The 17,717-nt window shown below is 45.6% G+C and overlaps 1 protein-coding gene across 6 annotated transcripts in view; it reads left to right on the top strand.

The window, feature by feature from the left end:
• Positions 1–17,717, top strand: part of CTNND1 (catenin delta 1) — a 213,653-nt gene that overhangs the window by 144,345 nt on the left and 51,591 nt on the right. For 5 of the 6 annotated variants that reach the window (XM_030186097.1, XM_030186111.1, XM_030186089.1 and 2 more), the window contains 7 exons: positions 6,980–7,443; positions 9,394–9,577; positions 9,873–9,990; positions 10,504–10,651; positions 11,831–11,848; positions 17,133–17,201; positions 17,391–17,518. In XM_030186097.1, coding sequence (XP_030041957.1) covers positions 6,980–7,443; positions 9,394–9,577; positions 9,873–9,990; positions 10,504–10,651; positions 11,831–11,848; positions 17,133–17,201; positions 17,391–17,518 — 1,129 coding nt within the window. The remainder of the gene's footprint in view (positions 1–6,979; positions 7,444–9,393; positions 9,578–9,872; positions 9,991–10,503; positions 10,652–11,830; positions 11,849–17,132; positions 17,202–17,390; positions 17,519–17,717) is intronic. The other variant, XM_030186103.1, reaches the window with a different exon arrangement.

Raw genomic sequence — 17,717 nt, 5'->3', positions numbered from 1 at the left:
TATGTGGTTCCTTGGTGGCTAGGACTTGCTTTCAGTGGGCGAAAAGGGTATTGGATAGAGCATCGGATGATTTGTCTTTGATAGACGCAGAAGTGGCTAAAATTGAGATGGGTTCTGCCTTTTATTTTATTTATTTGTATTTTGCTCACACCTTTTTCAGTGGTAGCTCAAGGTGCGTTACATTCAGGTACACTGGATATTTCTCTGTCCCAGGAAGGCTCACAATCTAAGTTTGTACCTGAGGCAATGGAAGGTTAAGTGACTTGCCCAAGATCACAAGGAGCAACAGTGGGATTTGAACCAGCCACCTCTGGATTGTAACACTGATGCTCTAACCACTAGGCCACTCCTCCACTCCTGCACTTTAGGCGGATGTTTTGTATGATTTGCTGAGGGGATCTTCTAAGTCCATGGCCTTAGGAGTAGAAGCGTGATGATCTCTCTAGTTAAGAGGCTGGTCCGCAGATGCGGCTTCTAAATCTAAGCTGAGTAGATTTCCTTTCCAGGGGTCCTTTTTGTTTGGAGATGTTGGACAAGTTAGTCCACAGTCTGGGTGATAGATACTAAGGTTCCTTGCCTTCCGGAGGACCAGCGTAAAGTATTCATGGCTCGCTTTTTGGCCGCAGTTGGGGGCGAGATTTCCGTCTGTTTCAGACAGGTAGAGATGCTCAGATTTAGAGGTCCAGGTTTTTCCAGAGAACTCGGCCCTTTCAGGGGACTCGGAGGTGGCAGGGAGCCCCGGGCCTCTTTCCAGTCACCAGCCCATCCTGCCCAGTGAAGGTGTTCGGGTGCAACTTCTGATACCTGTGGGAGCTTGCTTAACACAGTTCTGTTGGAAATGGGCCCAGATTACCTCTTATCAGTGGGTGTTAGAGGTTATTCGCGACAGGTACATCTTAGAATTTGCTCAGCATCTTCCAGACATCTTTCTGGAGTCTCCTTGCTGATCTCGCCACAAGGTGAGCGCGGTCCAGGACACTTTAACAAGGCTTCTCGAGCTGCAGGCTATTTGTCAGGTTCCTTCCTCGGAAGTCAGGTAAGGCCATTATTCTATTTACTTTGTAGTTCCAAAGAAAGAAGGGTCCTTCACCCAATTTTTGGATATCAAGGCGGTGATAGTGGCTGTCAGATCAGGGGAGTTTTTGATCGCACTTGATTTGACAGAGGCCTATCTGCACATTCCGATTCCGCCCATGCACAAATGGTTTCTTCGCGTTGCGGTTTGACAAGCATTTTCAATTTTGGGCACTTCCGTTCGGACTATCTACAGCTCCTGGCACGTTCACCAAGGTCATGGTGGTAGTGGCAGCAGCTCTCAGGATGATATTTTGGTCCATCCTTATTTGGATGACTGGCTAATCAGAGCAACGTTGAATTAGGAAAATTTGCAGGTCACAGACCAGGTGGTCCAATTCCTTCAGTCCCTCTGTTGGGTGATCAACTCCCTCTAGAGTCGCTTGGTGCTATCTCAGACCCTCGAGTACTTGGGGGTGTCCTTCGTTGCAGCCCAAGGTCGAGTATTTCTTCCTTGGGGCAGGATTCTCAAGTTCCATCTCAGATTCAGGCATTCATAGCACAGAACCGTTCCCTGTTCCCGGGAGTATCTTCAGGTTTTGGGCTTTATGGTAGCAGTGATAGAAGTAGTGCCTTGGGCCAGGGTACACGTGAGGTCTCTACAGTCAAACCTTCTGTCCCAGTGGTCTCAACTTATGGATTCTCTGCAGTTGAGATTGCCTCTGCGGCACGGGAATGCAGCAGCTTACATTGGTGGCTACAAACAACCAGTTTAACTAAGGGGATGCTGCTGGATCCATCGCACTGGATAGTAGTCGCAACAGATGCCATCCTCAAGGGCTGGGGAGCTTACTGTCTGGGGTGGTTTGCTCAAGGTCTTAGGTTTCCACAGGAGGCATCCTGCTCAATCAACCTCTTGGAAACCAGGGTGATCTGGATCCAGGAGAATAGTCTCTCAGTCCGAGGATGTTCCAAGCAGTAGTGGATCACTTGGGCCCTCACGATCATGGGTCTATTGGTCACAGGTCTCAATGCAAAAGTGCCTAATTTCTTCAGTCGCAGAAGCAATCTCGGAGCGGAGGGAGTAGATGCTCTTTACAGCCTTGGCCTTCGGGCCTTCTTTGTGTGTCCTTCGTGGCTACTTCTGGGACATCTGATCAAACGGATCGAGGTGCATGGGGGGGGTCCAGTGATCTTGATAGCAGGCCGTGGTACGCAGATCTAATGTGCCTTCTCATTGACCTTCTGGTCCAGGGCCCGGTTGTTCATCCATACCCGGCTCAGTTTTGTCTTACAGCTTGGTTCTTGAGTGGACTTGGTTGACGAAGAGAAGTTACTCCTCCAAGGTACTTTCCATGATGCTTCGGTCGTGGCATCAGTTGACATCTCTGAATTATGTTAGAACTTGGCGGATTTTTGAGGTTTGGTGTGCTGATCGGGATATTTCTCCCTTGGAGCTTCTGTGGCTGAGTTCTTGGAATTTTTTACAACATAGGTTCAATAAAGACTTGGCACGCGCTTCTCTTAAAGTACAGATTGCGGCCTTGTCATGCTTTTGGGTTCGTGTGCAAGGCAAGTCTTAGGCTAGTCATCCAGATGTCTCGTGTTTCCTGAAGGGCTTAGGTCTCCATCCTCCCTCTAGGGCCATCTTTACAGCTTGGAACCTTAATACGATTCTTTCTGCCCTTACTCTAGGTCTCCTTTTGAGCCTTTGGCGTCTTGTTCTCTTAAGGATTTGATGCTCAAGGCAGTATTTTTGGTGGCCGTTGCCTCGGCTAGGAGAGTGTCAGAGATCAGGTGTTTTCCTGTAAGTCACCATTTTTGGAGTATTGAAAAGAATGAGTGGTGTTGCATCCCGTTCCTTCCTTTCTTCCTAAGGTCGTGTCGCGTTTTCATTTGTCTCAGTCTGTAGTTTTGCCTGTCTTAGGATCTTCCTCCGTCTCTGAAGATCAATGAAGATTGCGGACTCTTGATGTCAGGAGAGTCCTTAAGCACTGTCTGAAGACTATGGAGGAATTTCAACGTACAGATCGTCTTTTCCTGCTCATTGATGGTTCCTGTAAAGGGCTAGCGGCTTCAAAACCCACCATCTCCAGGTGGCTTAAAGAGATGATTGCTTCAGCTTACCTTCTGTCTAGGAAGCTAGTTCCGGATGGAGTCAAGGCTCAATCTACCGGGAGCAAGGTGCTTTCATGGTCAGAGCGTTTCTTGGTGCCGCCTTTGGAAACTTGTAAGACAGTGACTTGTTAGCATATTTTCAAAGCACTTAGCCTTAGAAACCTATGGAACTTTGGGAGGCTAAGTGCTTTGAAAATGAGCCCCTTGGTCTTCCTTACATTCATTCTCTAAGCATTACAGATTAGAGGTTCAATGTCAGGAAGCAATTTTTGGTTCAAGGGTTCTCATGGCAGGTTTGCTGGGGTCCCTCCCTTGAGTAGTGCTTTGTTACATATCAGTCTGTTCCTGGGCTGGTCAGGAGGGACGCTAAGGAAGGAGAAATTTAGTTCTTTCTTGTTAATTTGCTTTCTTTTAGTCCCTCCGGACTGGCTCAGATCCCACCTGTTTCATTGTTGATGGAACTGAAAAGTTGATTGTTGGTATTTGATCCGGAGTTTTGATTGGGGATGGAGCTGCTTTGCGAGTTTACAATTTCTTCGTTGGGGGGGGGGGGGGGGGGGGAGGGAGAAAGAGACAAGCGTGAATTTGCCAAATGAGCAAACAAATGTGCAGCAGCATCATTAGTTTAGCAAAAGGCACATTCTTATTACAGATTGGTGGCTGCTCAAGTTCCCGGTTGCACAGAATGTAGTTTGTTTGTTCTTCTCCTGCTTTAAGTTAATACTGAATCTAGATCTAGCTGGCCAGGGCTCTTATTGACTCACTAGAGTCAGTCTCCACCTGCTGGAAGGAATGCATAACCCAGCAGTCATATCCTGGGCCAATCTGGAGGGACTAAAGGAAAGTAAATTAGCAGGTAAGAACTAATTTCTCCTTCACTTGATATCTGCTTTTGAAGGAGATTGGCTACTCCAAAGCCCAAAGTATTCAGGATTGCTATGGAAGGATAAAAGGGTGTATGTTGTTTAAGCAAACCTAGTGCATGGGTTTTGCGTGGGTTTTGTGATACTACTACTACTTAACATTTCTAGAGCGCTACTAGGGTTACGCAGTGATACTTCATTTTTCTGAGGATTTCTGGAATATACTTTTTGTTTGGCTGTTGTGGGGTGAGTTGTGTGGATACATGAACAAAATTGTTTAGTGCATTTAATTTCCAGGCTGAGGCAACAAAAGGTGAACTTTTTGGCAGGGGGTGAAGACTTTCTATAGCCACAAAATGCTCAGTCTCCTTTCACTATATATATTACAAAATAATTTTGCTTTGATGACAATGCCATTCTTTTCTGTTTTCTTTTCCTTTTGCTCCAATGGCCGGTTTTATTCATGCTTTTTATCAGTGGGAATTCCCCAGGTGACTACAGCTTTTTTCATTCTCCGCAAGTTTGTCAGTCATGATTCCAGTGCTTTTCTGGTACAGTGATGGTGCTCACGCAGTTTCCAGTGCTTGGTGTGCTGCCTTGCTGTGAATTTCTGTATACGGGCCTGTTGAAATCAGCATGTCATGTGTGTAATTGTTTCCAGTTCAGTGCTATACAATCAGCATTTCTCTATTTTGCCAGGGTTTTTCTGTGCTTGCTATGGACCATCTTGTTTGTACTTCACTGTCTCGTACTACAGTTATCGATTTCTCATTTCCTGCTCTTTTGGCACATTTGCCGCCACTTTTTTCTTTATGGGTGCAGTGAGGGTTTCTGTCCTGCAGATTGTACTGGTGGATTATCCCTCATTCTTTCTATTCATCAGAATGCTTGTCCAAGCTTTAAGTATTGAGATTGTGGTTCGTTTTCATACTTCAGTACTTTTTGAGTATGTGGTTGTGCTGATGCCTGGAGGCCTACAGTGGTAGCTCTGTGTATGATGTATTTTCTCTGTGTATGTAAGTCTCATGTAGGCTTCAGTCCTGATGTGCTGTTTTTTTATGGATTTGCTGGTGGCCACTGAGTAGTTCCCTATTTCTTATTTTTTTGCTTTTTTATTTTTAAACACATTGCCAGAAATGAAACCAAATCAACAAAATGTTTAATCCTCCATATGGGCGCTTGTTTGAAAATGCAGGAATTGCAAGTTGCTTTTGAAATCTTATTCCATGCTGTTAAATGCTTATCTACTCCTCTCCTTTGGTACTCTTTGATCTGTTTATGCTGAATTGTCGCACTTCTAGACATTAATTTATAGCTCCCTCTTTGAATCCCTTTATATAAGACTTTAGTCGGGCTTTTACTTTTCCATCAAGGAAGCCACCTTGGTGCATTTGTCAAGCCATATGCTCTGTTATCAGAGGAACACTGCAGTGGTCGGAGCTGTTCCACTAAATCTCTTGCTGTGTGCCTGACCAGAGGATAGTGTTGACTGTAAAACATATGATTTAAGAGGCATCCTGCAAGGGTATTTTACACTATTACAGCACACCCACAAATACCACCTTTTTGGGGGTTCTAAGAGTGCATCAGTGTTTTGGTTTGGAGGAGTCCTGCATTGTCTTGTGAACGATGAGCATATTTGAAGTTGAGGTGGTGACTGCAACGACAGAAGCAGGCACTCCTCTTTGCCTCCTCCTTTCTTTCCCCTTCCCAGTCACATTGCTGCTTCCATGTTTAAGCTGTTCTGCTAGCTGTTTCAGAGATGGGACTCCTGAATAGCACTTTTGGCATTTATTACCAAACTGAACTACTACAACTCTATCATGGTTTACCACTTACTCTTGCTATCTGCAGCTTGTCCCAAATATTGCTGTTAAACTGTTGCACAGTAAAAGAAAACATGATCATGTGACACACCCTTATTTCAGAACACTGGGTCCTGTTCTCCTTTCGGATCTCCTCTAAATACTTGACACTGATGCATCATATCCTCTGGATTCCCATCCTTCCTGTTTTAACCTTCTTATCCCTTATTCACCTAACAGTGCTTTACAGTATCATACTTTCGACACATTTGACTTGACTCACTTCGAGACTCCTGTTTCAGTGTTGTAGCACCCACTCTGTGGAATGCCCTTCCCCTTTCCACTAAACTCTCCCATAAAATGTTTAAAGGTAGTCTTTCCTGATTCCTATTCCTATTGACAGAAGCCTATTTTTTTCACTTTTTTGTTTCATTTTTATTTTTCACTATCATTTTTTTTTCAATTTTATTTATTGCAGCTTTTTGCTGAGCTTTTCCTCTTGTTATCCACCCCCATTCCTTTCCCCCTTTCTCAGTGAGTGTAATTTCCTTATTCTTTCCTTATGTTCCACCCTCAAGTACCTAGTGTCAGATTTGTCTGTTACCTCTTTATTTTATGACCCAGCCCTGAATTTAATTTTTAACTTTCAACTCCGTATATATATAGTGGTATATCAAATAAAACTGAACTTGAACTTCTTCTGTGTGCCTAAACATGGGTACACTTCCATCTGCAGGGCAGGAGGATAGTTGCAAAACATTGTCTCCATATTAACTGGTATAAAAATTTCCCTCCTGAGTGGGAAGTTTGCACTGCTTGAAATGAGCCCTTGATTTGGGCCCTACAGAAAACACTGTATAGTGTGGGTTGCAGTGTCCTTAGAGAGGGAGGATGCCTAGTAGAGCAGCTCTCGTGTTATACAAATCACCACACTGCTTGAAATCTTAAAGCATACATAGGATTGGGGAACACATGTTGTAAATCTTCTAGGAATGAGGATATTCTTTTGGATTCACTGAAAGCTTCTGGCCTGTTAGTTGGGTCATAAATACATATAGAACTAGAGGTAGGGAGCTGGTGGTTCTGGGCATTGTGTGCATAGTTTATAAGTGTCTAAAGAATGAGGGATTATGGAAATAATTACTCTGGTTTTGAAGCTGTGCTCTTGTCTTCCCTCAGGAGTTATGAGGGGACACTTGGGGATGAGATGCTTCAGGAGCAGTATTACTGGCAGGCCCCACTGGCACAGCATGAGCGTATGGGCAGCATGGCGAGCTTAGACAGCTTGCGAAGGGCCCCACCCACTAATTGGCGCCAGCCAGAACTTCCAGAGGTGATTGCCATGTTGAACTTCCGCCTGGATGCCGTGAAGTCAAATGCCGCTGCCTATCTTCAGCATCTCTGCTACCAGAATGACAAGGTGAAAACAGAAGTACGGAAGCTGAAGGGGATCCCCGTGCTGGTAGGGCTACTGGATAACCCCAACAAGGAGGTGCACCATGGAGCTTGTGGGGCCCTCAAGAACATCTCTTTTGGCCGTGATCCTGACAACAAGGTTGCTATTAAGAACTGTGATGGAGTGCCTGCACTTGTCAGACTCCTGCGAAAGGCTACAGACATGGACCTGACTGAAGTCATCACAGGTAACCTGAGAGAGTTCTCATAATATTTATAGGTAGTATCGCCCTAGTGCCAAGTTCAGATAGCTACACTTGGAACAGCAAAGGCCATGCTATTCAGCGAGTCCCTTTTCATTACACCAGTGCATTGGTTACCCAGGGTGAACTTTTTAAAAGCTATAAATTCTTACATATTTGTTTCTTCAGATATGAGTTCCTATAACCGCCTGATATGGCAGACCTGGTCTCCCAATCATATGGTGGTCAGACAGGACCCACCTCTCCATCCCCATAGCAGCACAGCAGTAATGTCCAAAAGACCATCAGACTGACAATTTTATCAGAGTGGCCTTTTTTAAGTAAGAAAAGGGGAACCAGAATCTCTGGACTCCTGAAATTTAAAACGGAAATAACATCACAGTTCTAGTCATTAGGCAGTCAAAATGCAAAGGGTTTTGAGGCTCATTGTTCTAGGCCCTCTTCCACGCAGTGTATAATTCATAGTAATCTTTATTTTTTTTTCTCATAAAACTCTTGGGCTTTGTCTTTCTGTACCAATAGTGCTGACTTAGTTCTAATTTTTATGACTGACAGGTCAGAGGATCATGTGGTTTGCAGCCCTAGATTTCACCCTTGTTCAGGCAGTGTTCTTTAGCCAGCGAGAGGGTGCAAAGGGTTGCAGCAAATGTAGTATCACAGGAAAGATCTGTTGGACGAGAATGAGAAGGCTAAAATGTAAGATGTATATAGCCATTTACTATTTAAAATTAGCAAACTTTATAAATATTACTTCTGTAACATTTATTTTTTTGGGTATTAGAATAAGTAAAACAGCTAGGCACATATAAGCTGTGCATATGTCTGGGAAGCCATTTGCCAAAGTTTAAAACTTTGTCACACTTAGCATATGAAGTCATAACATCCCCGCCCCCCTCCCGAGGAGGATAATCTGGTGGCCACAGTGTAGCCGTAGAATCAGCATTTTAGCGACTGTAGCAAGCATCCAGGCTTACTTGCGTAGAACACTTTGCAAATGACCTGACTCGGAGAAGCCAACAATCAGAACCGGAAGAAATACCCTACGTAGACAAATGTCCAAACAGGAGTAGGGTAGGACAATGGAAATCCACAATAAAGCCAAAAGGAAGTCTCGCAGCTCAAAATAAGAGGCTTATTGATAAAGCACCACAAGTGAACAGACCTGACGGAGCTGTGTTCGGCGAAGGTCGCCTCCCTTGGGATCACAAAATCTTATGAAATACCATCAAATTGTACGGTGCTGTACTATCAAAAATGGCTTTATGTGCAATTCCAAATCTGTTCTGCCAATAGGCTGAAAAATAGAGCTGCCTAAGGAGATGGATATAACTTTGTTGTGCAAACTTTCCATCTCCTTAAGCAGCTCTTTTCTTCAGCCTATTGGCGGATAAGATTTGGGATTGCACAACAGTTTGACAGAATTCCATAAGATTTTATGACCCCTGAGGCAGACGACCTTCACTGAAACAGGCTCCTTGTCAGGTGTTTTCAGTTGTGGTGCTTTATCGGTAAACCTCTTGTTTTGAACTGAGACTTCTTTTAGCTTATTGTGGATTTCCGTTGTCCTATCCTACTCCTTTTTGAATCTAATTCAGAGACACACACTGCTCTGCAACATCAGAAGAAAGTAAGTCAACTTATGCTCAAAAATTAGTTAAGTGCCTAAATATAATCTACGAAGTGTGTCCCATTATAACATATATTGGACTGCATAGCCCCTTTCGGATCCCCAGTATTTCAGAATTAAAAGTAAGTTCATTGTAGAAGTACCAAACAAAAATGTGTTCTACCATTTCCACACAAATCAGCCTGAATGGATGGACTCCTGTCACTACAGGGCAGTACAGGTTTCTTCACTCTGCCCTTAGTTGTGTCACAGTAAGTGCTGATGGTTAGTGAAAGTTTAATGTAGGCTCTGCTCCACTTATGCCTTAGGTACGCTTTGGAACCTGTCATCACACGATTCCATTAAAATGGCAATTGTTGATCATGCGCTGCATGCTTTGACGGACGAAGTAATGGTTCCGCACTCTGGCTGGGAGAAGGAGTTAAGAGATGATTGTAAACCACGGCACATTGAGTGGGAGGCGGTGCTGACAAACACCACAGGCTGCCTCAGGTATGTGTGTTGCAGATTAAAGTGCATGCTTGGTCAGGAGGGTTTTTATGTATTTTTTGAAGTGGCCTCAGAGGGCTGCAAGCATGCATACTAGAACAGGCTCCCTGTCAAAGTCCTTCCTCGTCCTTGTAAGGAAAGGGATCCAGATTATTCTAGTGGATAATTCCTAGAAGTCAGAGATGTTGAATTTTGCTCCTGTGTAATGCTGTACAGCAGAGAGAATTTTTTTTTTCTCAATTGTGCATGGAGGGAGAATTGGATGTCCTGACTTAAGTGTGTGATGTCCTTTCAACAGGAATGTCAGCTCTGAAAGAAGTGAAGCACGCCGAAAGCTCAGGGAGTGTGATGGATTGGTGGACTCGCTGGTCTACATTGTTCAATCACAAATTGGTCAGAAGGATGTGGACAGCAAGGTGAGACTTTTCTGGCTTTGGGCTGCCTTAGGGTGTGGGGAGACTGAGCTTGGGGTTTCCTTGGCAGAGGTGGGCAGTTGGTGTGCCAGAAATTCTTTACTGTTCAGTAAAGAACAGCAGACTTTTCCTCTCCCCCCCCCCCCCCCCCCCAAAAAAAAAAAAAACCTCACTTTTTTTTTTTTTTGTTACATTTGTACCCCGTGCTTTCCCACTCATGGCAGGCTCAATGCGGCTTACATGGGGCAATGGAGGGTTAAGTGACTTGCCCAGAGTCACAAGGAGCTGCCTGTGCCTGAAGTGGGAATTGAACTCAGTTCCTCAGTTCCCCAGGACCAAAGTCCACCACCCTAACCACTAGGCCACTCTTCAATGAAGTTTTGTGGTGTCTGTACACAGCATGTTTGCTTGGACATAGATGTGTGCTTGCCTGCATGTTGAGACTTTTCTCAACAGGTCTGGGTTTATTTATTTATTTATTTTTAATCTTTCTCTCCCTTCCACCTCCTGCTCCAGCTAGTGGAAAACAGCGTCTGCCTTCTGCGTAATCTGTCCTACCAAGTGCACCGTGAAATTCCACATGCCGAGAAATATCAGGATGCACCGCTGAATGCCAACTCCAGCCAACAGAAAGCAAGTTGCTTTGGCACCAAGAAGGGCAAAGGTAGGAGCCAGATGCAGGATGGTACCCCCTTCATGCCTCACAGCACCATCCATAGTCATGAATGTGGTTGTGCTTTGAGCTGCTGTGAATAGCAGCTTCTCCCAAGTTCAGTTGCCTATTTTAATTGTGTTATCCCCCCCCCCCCCCCCCCCCAATAAATCCATTGACTTGCAACTTAAATCGATCACTATAAGTGGAACTGAAGAATGTTTAGCTTAATTTTGCCACATGGCTAGTAGACTAGTTGTCACTGTGCCAAAGGATCCAAATTATTTGCCGCTATTTCATCTCAATATTTGGGGGCTGTTACTTTGTTCCACTGTCTCCTGTGGCTGTTGGGAATCCTCAAAGCTGAGTAGGGGCAGCTGGAACGAAATACAAATCAGAAGTTTGGCTACAATTCATTTTAAGTCTTTTCCAATATAGGTTCTTCCCTTCTGGTTTTCATTCTAGCATGAATTGAGCAATTAGCTAGACAGCTAGAGCCAAGCCAGGATTAAAATAGATGCCAACATTTTCAGCAAATATTTAGTTTGAGAATTCACTGACTGTTTTAAGCTATTGATAACCAGAGAGCTGTGAGCATAGCTTGGGGTGAATTGTAATAGGTTTTTTGTTTTTTTTTGCTGTCCTTGTTCTTGATGGACCATGTTACAGTTCTGTGCTAGCAGTGGTGAAAATCATGTTGGATCTTTCAGCAGTGTATTTTACGAATCAGATACTGAACTGCTGCCGTTAATGTGTGACCTGTTCTTACAGGAGTCTTGTCCTGCCCTGCGCTTCTGCATAGAAAGTTTAATGTGGTGTTTGTCTTTCTGCTGAGTTTCTGTGAACTGGCAATCACTGTGAACTAACTTTTTTTTTTCTTCAAGAGATCCGTTAAATTTTGTCTCCACCAAAATCTTGATTAAAATTACTGCAGTCTCATTCAGGAAATTTTTTTTCTCAAAAATCATGTATCTGTTGGATGATTCCTATCTGCAGTTCCAATTGGATCAAACTAATTCTTCATTTTTTCCCTCTGCTTTCTCCTCCAATATTTTTTGGGCTTCCTTGCTTCCTGCCAATGACTTCTGACCTGCCGTGACCTGTTGGTGCTTTTGATCTTTTCCCATCTCCCCTTCCCTTCCCCATCTCTTCTGCCCCTGGTGCCCTCCTCGCTTGGGGCTGTTTTGCCAGATGAATGGTTCGCCAAAGGTGAGTGGGACTTTCTATCTTCTTTCCCTCTTGTGCTTGCAGTATTGTTTTGTTTTTGTTTTTCCAGCCACTTGCATGAATAACTTCATCTCTAGATTCGCTGGGGCTAGTACCCCTTACATAAAGCAGATTGTGCATACATGTGCGAAACCCTGGTTGGCAAGGTGTTCATGTGTTGCTGAAGCTTTTCCTTGGGTGGCATTCTAGTTTTCAGCTTGTGGTTAGACAGGGGCACTCTGGTCCTGGAACAACAAATATGGACGGGCAAATCAGCTTTTTAAAAACTTGCCTTCAGCCTCTTGTGGGATGCAAAGCATAATAGAAAGCTTTTCCACCTGGGTTTTGACAGCTGGAAACTCTATTCATGACCCTTTCTCTCCTCTTCCTCCCCCCACCACCTTGGTACTAGTCCTAGTGTAGTGGTATGGTGTGGCTACATGATATTTGAAACCCTAATCTCTTCTCTCCCCAAGTTACATAGCCTATAAGGCAGTGGTTTCCAAACCTGGTCCTGGAGGCACCCTAGCCAGTCATGTTTTCAGAATATCCACAATGAATATGCACAGGAGAGGTTTGCATGCAGATATTTTATGAATATTCATTGTGGATATCATGAAAACCTGACTGGCTGAGGTGCCTCCAGGACCAGGTTTGGGAGCCACTGGTATAAGGGCAGTGCCAGAAGTACTCCTGAAGACCAGGGCTAGAGGTTCAAGCTTTTCTGGCAGAAATAGAAAGGAAGATGGGAGGTTGATAATAGCCATGCTTTGAGCATAGCTGGATTTAGAAACGTACAGAGAAGTTCTGGAGAAAAGTCCATAAACCATTAAGGAGATCTGGGAAAAGCCACTGTTTTATCCCTGGGAGCAAGCAGCATGGAATCAACTTTTGACGATCCTGCCGCATACTTGTGACTTGGATTGGCCACTGTTTGGAAACGGGGTACTGGGCTCAATGGATCTTTTGGCCTGATCCTGTATGGCAATTAATTTCTCGTACTGCCTACAAGCCCAAGGGCCATCAAAGCAATATACGTGCAGATGCAGTTGGTATTTTTCTGTCCCTTGGAGGGCTCACGGTCTGAATTTTTTACCTGAGGCAGTGGAGGGGTTAAGATACCTAAGATCACAAGGTGCTCCTTTCCCCATACTTGAGCACCCTAATTTATCATCCTAATTCAGTATCTGGCAGAAAGCATAAACTGAGCCAAAGCCAACCCCCATCTCAGCATGCAGAGTGTGTACAGATAAAAGCAGGGTTTACTGACTCTGGAGAAGCCTGTGCAGTTCATTTTACATATTTCAATTGTGTCCCACAAATCAATCTAGAAACGAGTGGGTTATGTCCCTCTACCAGCAGGTGGAGGTAGAGAACACCAGAGCTCTTCCATAAAGGATACAGTGCAGCAGCCTCACTTTCAGTATTCTCTCAGCAAGTGGATGGACATCTCCCATGCAGCTCTGGTTTTGTGCTTGATCCTAGCCTGTTACCTGAGGCTTAGTCAAGCTGGGGGGTCTTGGCATGGATATGGCAGTCAGGGTATACTTGGTGGTGCCAGATGTCCTGCCCCCCCCCCCCCCCCAACCCACCTCTGGGGTCTTTGCGGGCCTGTGCTGTTCATCAGACACAAGGTTCCTGAACCTCCTGCCCCTACAAAAAAAATAATAAAATTGTTCCCAGAGTGGGTCCTGTTATGGGATGATAGTGCATGGCTACCCTATGTGCACCATTTCCTCACTTGGTCCTCTCACTCTGTAAGTACTACCCTGCATTTCATGCCTATATGCTGATGGATGACAACAAAGATCGGTATGCTGCTCTGCCTGCGCTGTTCTTGTAGTAGCTCTGTCTTTTGCCACAAGAAAAGCCTCTCATTAAGCAGTCTCTTGCTCCCCTTTCATCGTTTTGACACGGCGGGGGGTCCCTTTCTGCTTCGGTCAGCGGATTCATCGGTGGAGTCCTTTCTTTTTGGCGTGCTGAGCTTCTGTTATGCGCTCTTGGCTGCCATCTTGACGCGGTGTCTGTCCATGAGCGCGGGCCTCTGCTCTCCTTAGTTTTGGCCATATGCCGCCCTCACCTGTGCACTGGGAATGCACTCGGGTCTCCTTTCCATGCTTTCCCTTTTAGCTCTATGCTATAGGTGGGATAGTAGCATTTGGTGGCTCCCCTTTCCAGCACACCTTGCCTGGGAATTTCTTGTGTTAAAAAAAAAAAGTAGGCACACATCTGCGGGTTCTGCTGTGGGGCTATTGAGATCGCTCTGCCTTTTTGCAGTTGCTGGTTTCTAAAGGACCTTTGGTGGCCCGTGTTTCTCTTCTCCCCATTTGGCGGGAGGGCCTGCCGTTGAGAGCTCTGGGCTGGCTGGGTCCTTGGCAAAGTTTGTGCTGCAGCTGTGGAATCGTGGCCTGGACTTTCTTGCTGGTGGCATCGACTTCGGACAAAAGAAAAAAACAAAAAACACTCCTTTGGCTGTTCTGTGGCTGACCATCCTGGTGGCTGGAGGAGCGCTGTCTCTGGATTTCCAAGTTGGGGGTGGGGGGGGGGGGGGTTCTCTGGGGTTCCGGGTGGCTGCTTGGCCTCCTTTTCAGTTTGGGTTCCTTTGTGGGGCCTTTCTTTTCCTGGCCTTGGTTGGCAGTTGGTGACCCAGGCTTCTCCCCTTGTCTCCTAGGACAGGGGGTGGGCCCTCCTTTCAGATCTTGACAGTTGCTTAGCCATTGACTTTGCCCTTTCTGTTTCTGTCCGCACTCCTTACCAGGCTCCTTTTCCCTTTCTTTGCTTTCTTTCCTTGGGTAGTCTGCATTTGTTTGCAGATGGACATCTCTTGAAAGTGGCCCTTGCATTTTTCTTTCAGCACCTCTCATGTTTGTCTCTTTACTGGGTTCTGCTTGGTGCGTGGTAACAGCCTTTCTGGTTAGGGTTAGAGGCCTGGAGGACTAGCTTTTGACCATTTTCTTTTCGCACCCTGGACGCATTCAGAATCATGTTGAGGCCTTTCTTTTTGTTTTACTTTGGCCTGCTTGGCATATTTTCCCTAAAGCCAGGCGCTTACAAGCTTCTTTCGGGGCTCATTCCACTGTAGTTTTGCATGTGGTTTCTTTTTGTGGGTTCCTGAAGCTTGGATGCCTCACCATTCTCTGGCACTAGTTTCCCTTTGGGAATTGTTTTTTTTGGGTTTTGTTTGGCATTCCTGTGTGCAGGGTGTCCTTGCACTGTTTGTTTTTTTTGTGTGTTTGTGGGGGAGTGGGGGGGTCCCCTGTCTGCTCTGTGGCCCTTTGCTTTGTAGGGTTTCCTTGACTCCTGGCTTATGGATCAGGCCCCCTGAATACCAGGGGCTTCTGTTCTGGTTCTCGGTCATGGGATGGACGGGACATATGGTGGCATTCTGTTTACTCCACGCCTCCCATCTGATCTCTTGGCATGGCAGCTGTAGCATTCTGTCTCTCTCAGGGAAGGTCGTCCTGTTTTGTAGCAGATTATATGTCTCTTTTTGGGTTTACTGTCTGTCATGGCTGGTCTGCCATCCTGGCTTTGGGCAGGAGGCACTTCCATCCCGTCTCTGGGTTCACATCCTATTTTCTTCTATTGGATACTCATAGGGCCGTTCTGTTGCCTTTTTACTGACTTGTCTTCCCCTTTACAGGATTCTCTTATCTCGGACAGTGTCAGCCTGTGGTTTCTCTTCTAGGATTGTGATCCGGCTTCTCTCCATGTTTGCCAACTTCTTGTTGCCGAGTCTGCAGACTACTCTGTTGGTCAGATAGGTGGTCAGTTCTCCCTGGGACCCTGCTGCTGGGGCCATGGGGCCCAGGTGCTGTTTCCACATCTGTTCTTTCATGGGGTTGGTTCCTGCTTCCCTAGGAAGTTTCACCCAGTCTTTGGCAGCACTGCTTTTTGGTTGTTTCCATGGCTTGCTTCCTGTTTCTTCCAGTATTGTCCTACAGTACGTTTTCTGGCCTAGTCTCTGGCAAGCATCTAGCAGGCTGTCCTGCCAAGCACATCAAAGGGGGTGTGGCTCTCTGCCCTAGAGTGTTGGCAGCTGGCTCAGTCTCTGGCCTTGCCCCAGCGTGGGCCATCGGGCTATAATTCATCTCCAGGGCTCAAGCTTGTTTGTCTGTGGGCGACAGTCATTGAGTCTGGCACCCTTTTCTGGTTATGGAGTCTTTGGGTCTTGCTTTCTTACGGCTCTGGATGGATCCAGTTCCTCCATCTCAGGAGGGCATCGCTTGTGCCATCTCAGGAAGGCGGGTTCTCTCAGGATCTTGGCCCTCGTCCGGCCTCTGTATCTGGGGTCTGGCGCTGCATGTTGAGGCTTGTCTTGGCGGTCCAATCTGCAGGACTTCTGTGGCCCCACCCTACTTGGGGACTGCTTTGGTACATCCCACTCATCTCTGGATTGATCTGTGGGATGTAATGGAAGGAAAAATTGTTTCTTATCTGATAATTTTCTTTCCTTTAGTCCCAACAGATTAATCCAGAGGCCTGTCCTTGGATTCCTTTGTGGCATTGTGTGTGTGTGCCTTTCAGGTCTGGATTTGGGATTTACCGTGGATGCTGCCTTGAGTTTCTTGCAGTTGTTTTCAATGGACTGATGATACAGGGGAACACAGGGCTTAAATCACAGGGCCGCTGGTTCTCTCCCTATTTGTGACAAAAAGCAGGAGTTTGATTCATGGGCTTATGGTCTCCTTACTGCTTTGGTATCGGACATACTGAAAGTGAGGCTGCTGTACAGTATTGTTTATGGCAGAGCTCTTGTGTTCTATCTCCATCTGCTGGTAAAGGGACATAACCTACTTGTCTCTGGATTGATCTGTTGGGACTAAAGGAAAGAAAATTATCAGGTAAGAAACAGTTTTTTCTTCTATAACCAATGAATTACACTTTTAAATTAGAATATGTTACTCCATAACCACTGGTATATAGACCTCTTATAGTAATACCTTCTGGGACTGTGGAAAGTGTGAGCTTCCACCCCCCCCCCCCCCCCCCCAAAAAAAAAAAAAAAAAAGCAGTGTCATACTGTTGCTTGCAGTGCCTCTGCTGGGAGAGGCTGAATGCAGGAACTTTGTTCTCAAAGCCAGCATTTTTGCACCTTTCCTCCATCGGCCCTCATGCTGGTGGTAGTTCCACAGTATTGGAGCTTATTCTCAAGTATTTTTAATAGGAGCCACTATGTTTTGATAGGGGATGAGGTTGAAACTACTTGAAAGAAAATGTCATTTTGTTTTTTTCCCCTGTCGTTTGATGTGGTTCTTGATAAAATCATTTTTTTCTTCATTTAAAGGCAAGAAACCATCAGAGGATCCTGCAGCAGATACAGTTGATTTCCCTAAAAGAACAACTCCAGCAACAGGTATAATTTTCTACCATCTTATCGTGTTTACGCTGACATCTTGACCCTGCCTTCATTTTGATTGGTGCATCAAGTCCTTGCTTGCTGCTTGTCTTCAGTCCTCAGCAGGACCCACCTGCGCTCCCTCATCACACTCACTGCCATCTATACTGCTGAAGTATTGCATTGATGGTGCCCTCTCCTTGACAGGTTATGAGTTGCTCTTCCAGCCGGAGGTGGTAAGGATTTACGTCTCGTTAATAAAGGAGAGCCGGACCCCTGCCATCCTGGAGGCTTCTGCAGGCGCTATACAGAACCTGTGCGCAGGGCATTGGACGGTGAGTGATGCCCTGACCCCAGGCAGGGAGGGTTGAGGGTGGGAAAATGTCAGTGCCGGTCACCCTCCTCCCACAAAACCAAGATTTTCCCATACAGATTTTATTCCATAAAGGTGAGTGTATTTAAATACAGACTTTAAGGACCATTTTTAGGGTGAATGTACCCCTTTAATATAAAGTATGTATGCTTACTTTGAAG

This window comes from Microcaecilia unicolor, chromosome 1 (genome assembly GCF_901765095.1).
Source record: "Microcaecilia unicolor chromosome 1, aMicUni1.1, whole genome shotgun sequence".
NCBI lineage: Eukaryota > Metazoa > Chordata > Amphibia > Gymnophiona > Siphonopidae > Microcaecilia > Microcaecilia unicolor.
The sequence above is the reverse complement of the archived record's forward strand: the minus strand, read 5'-3'. Positions and strand labels throughout refer to the sequence as shown.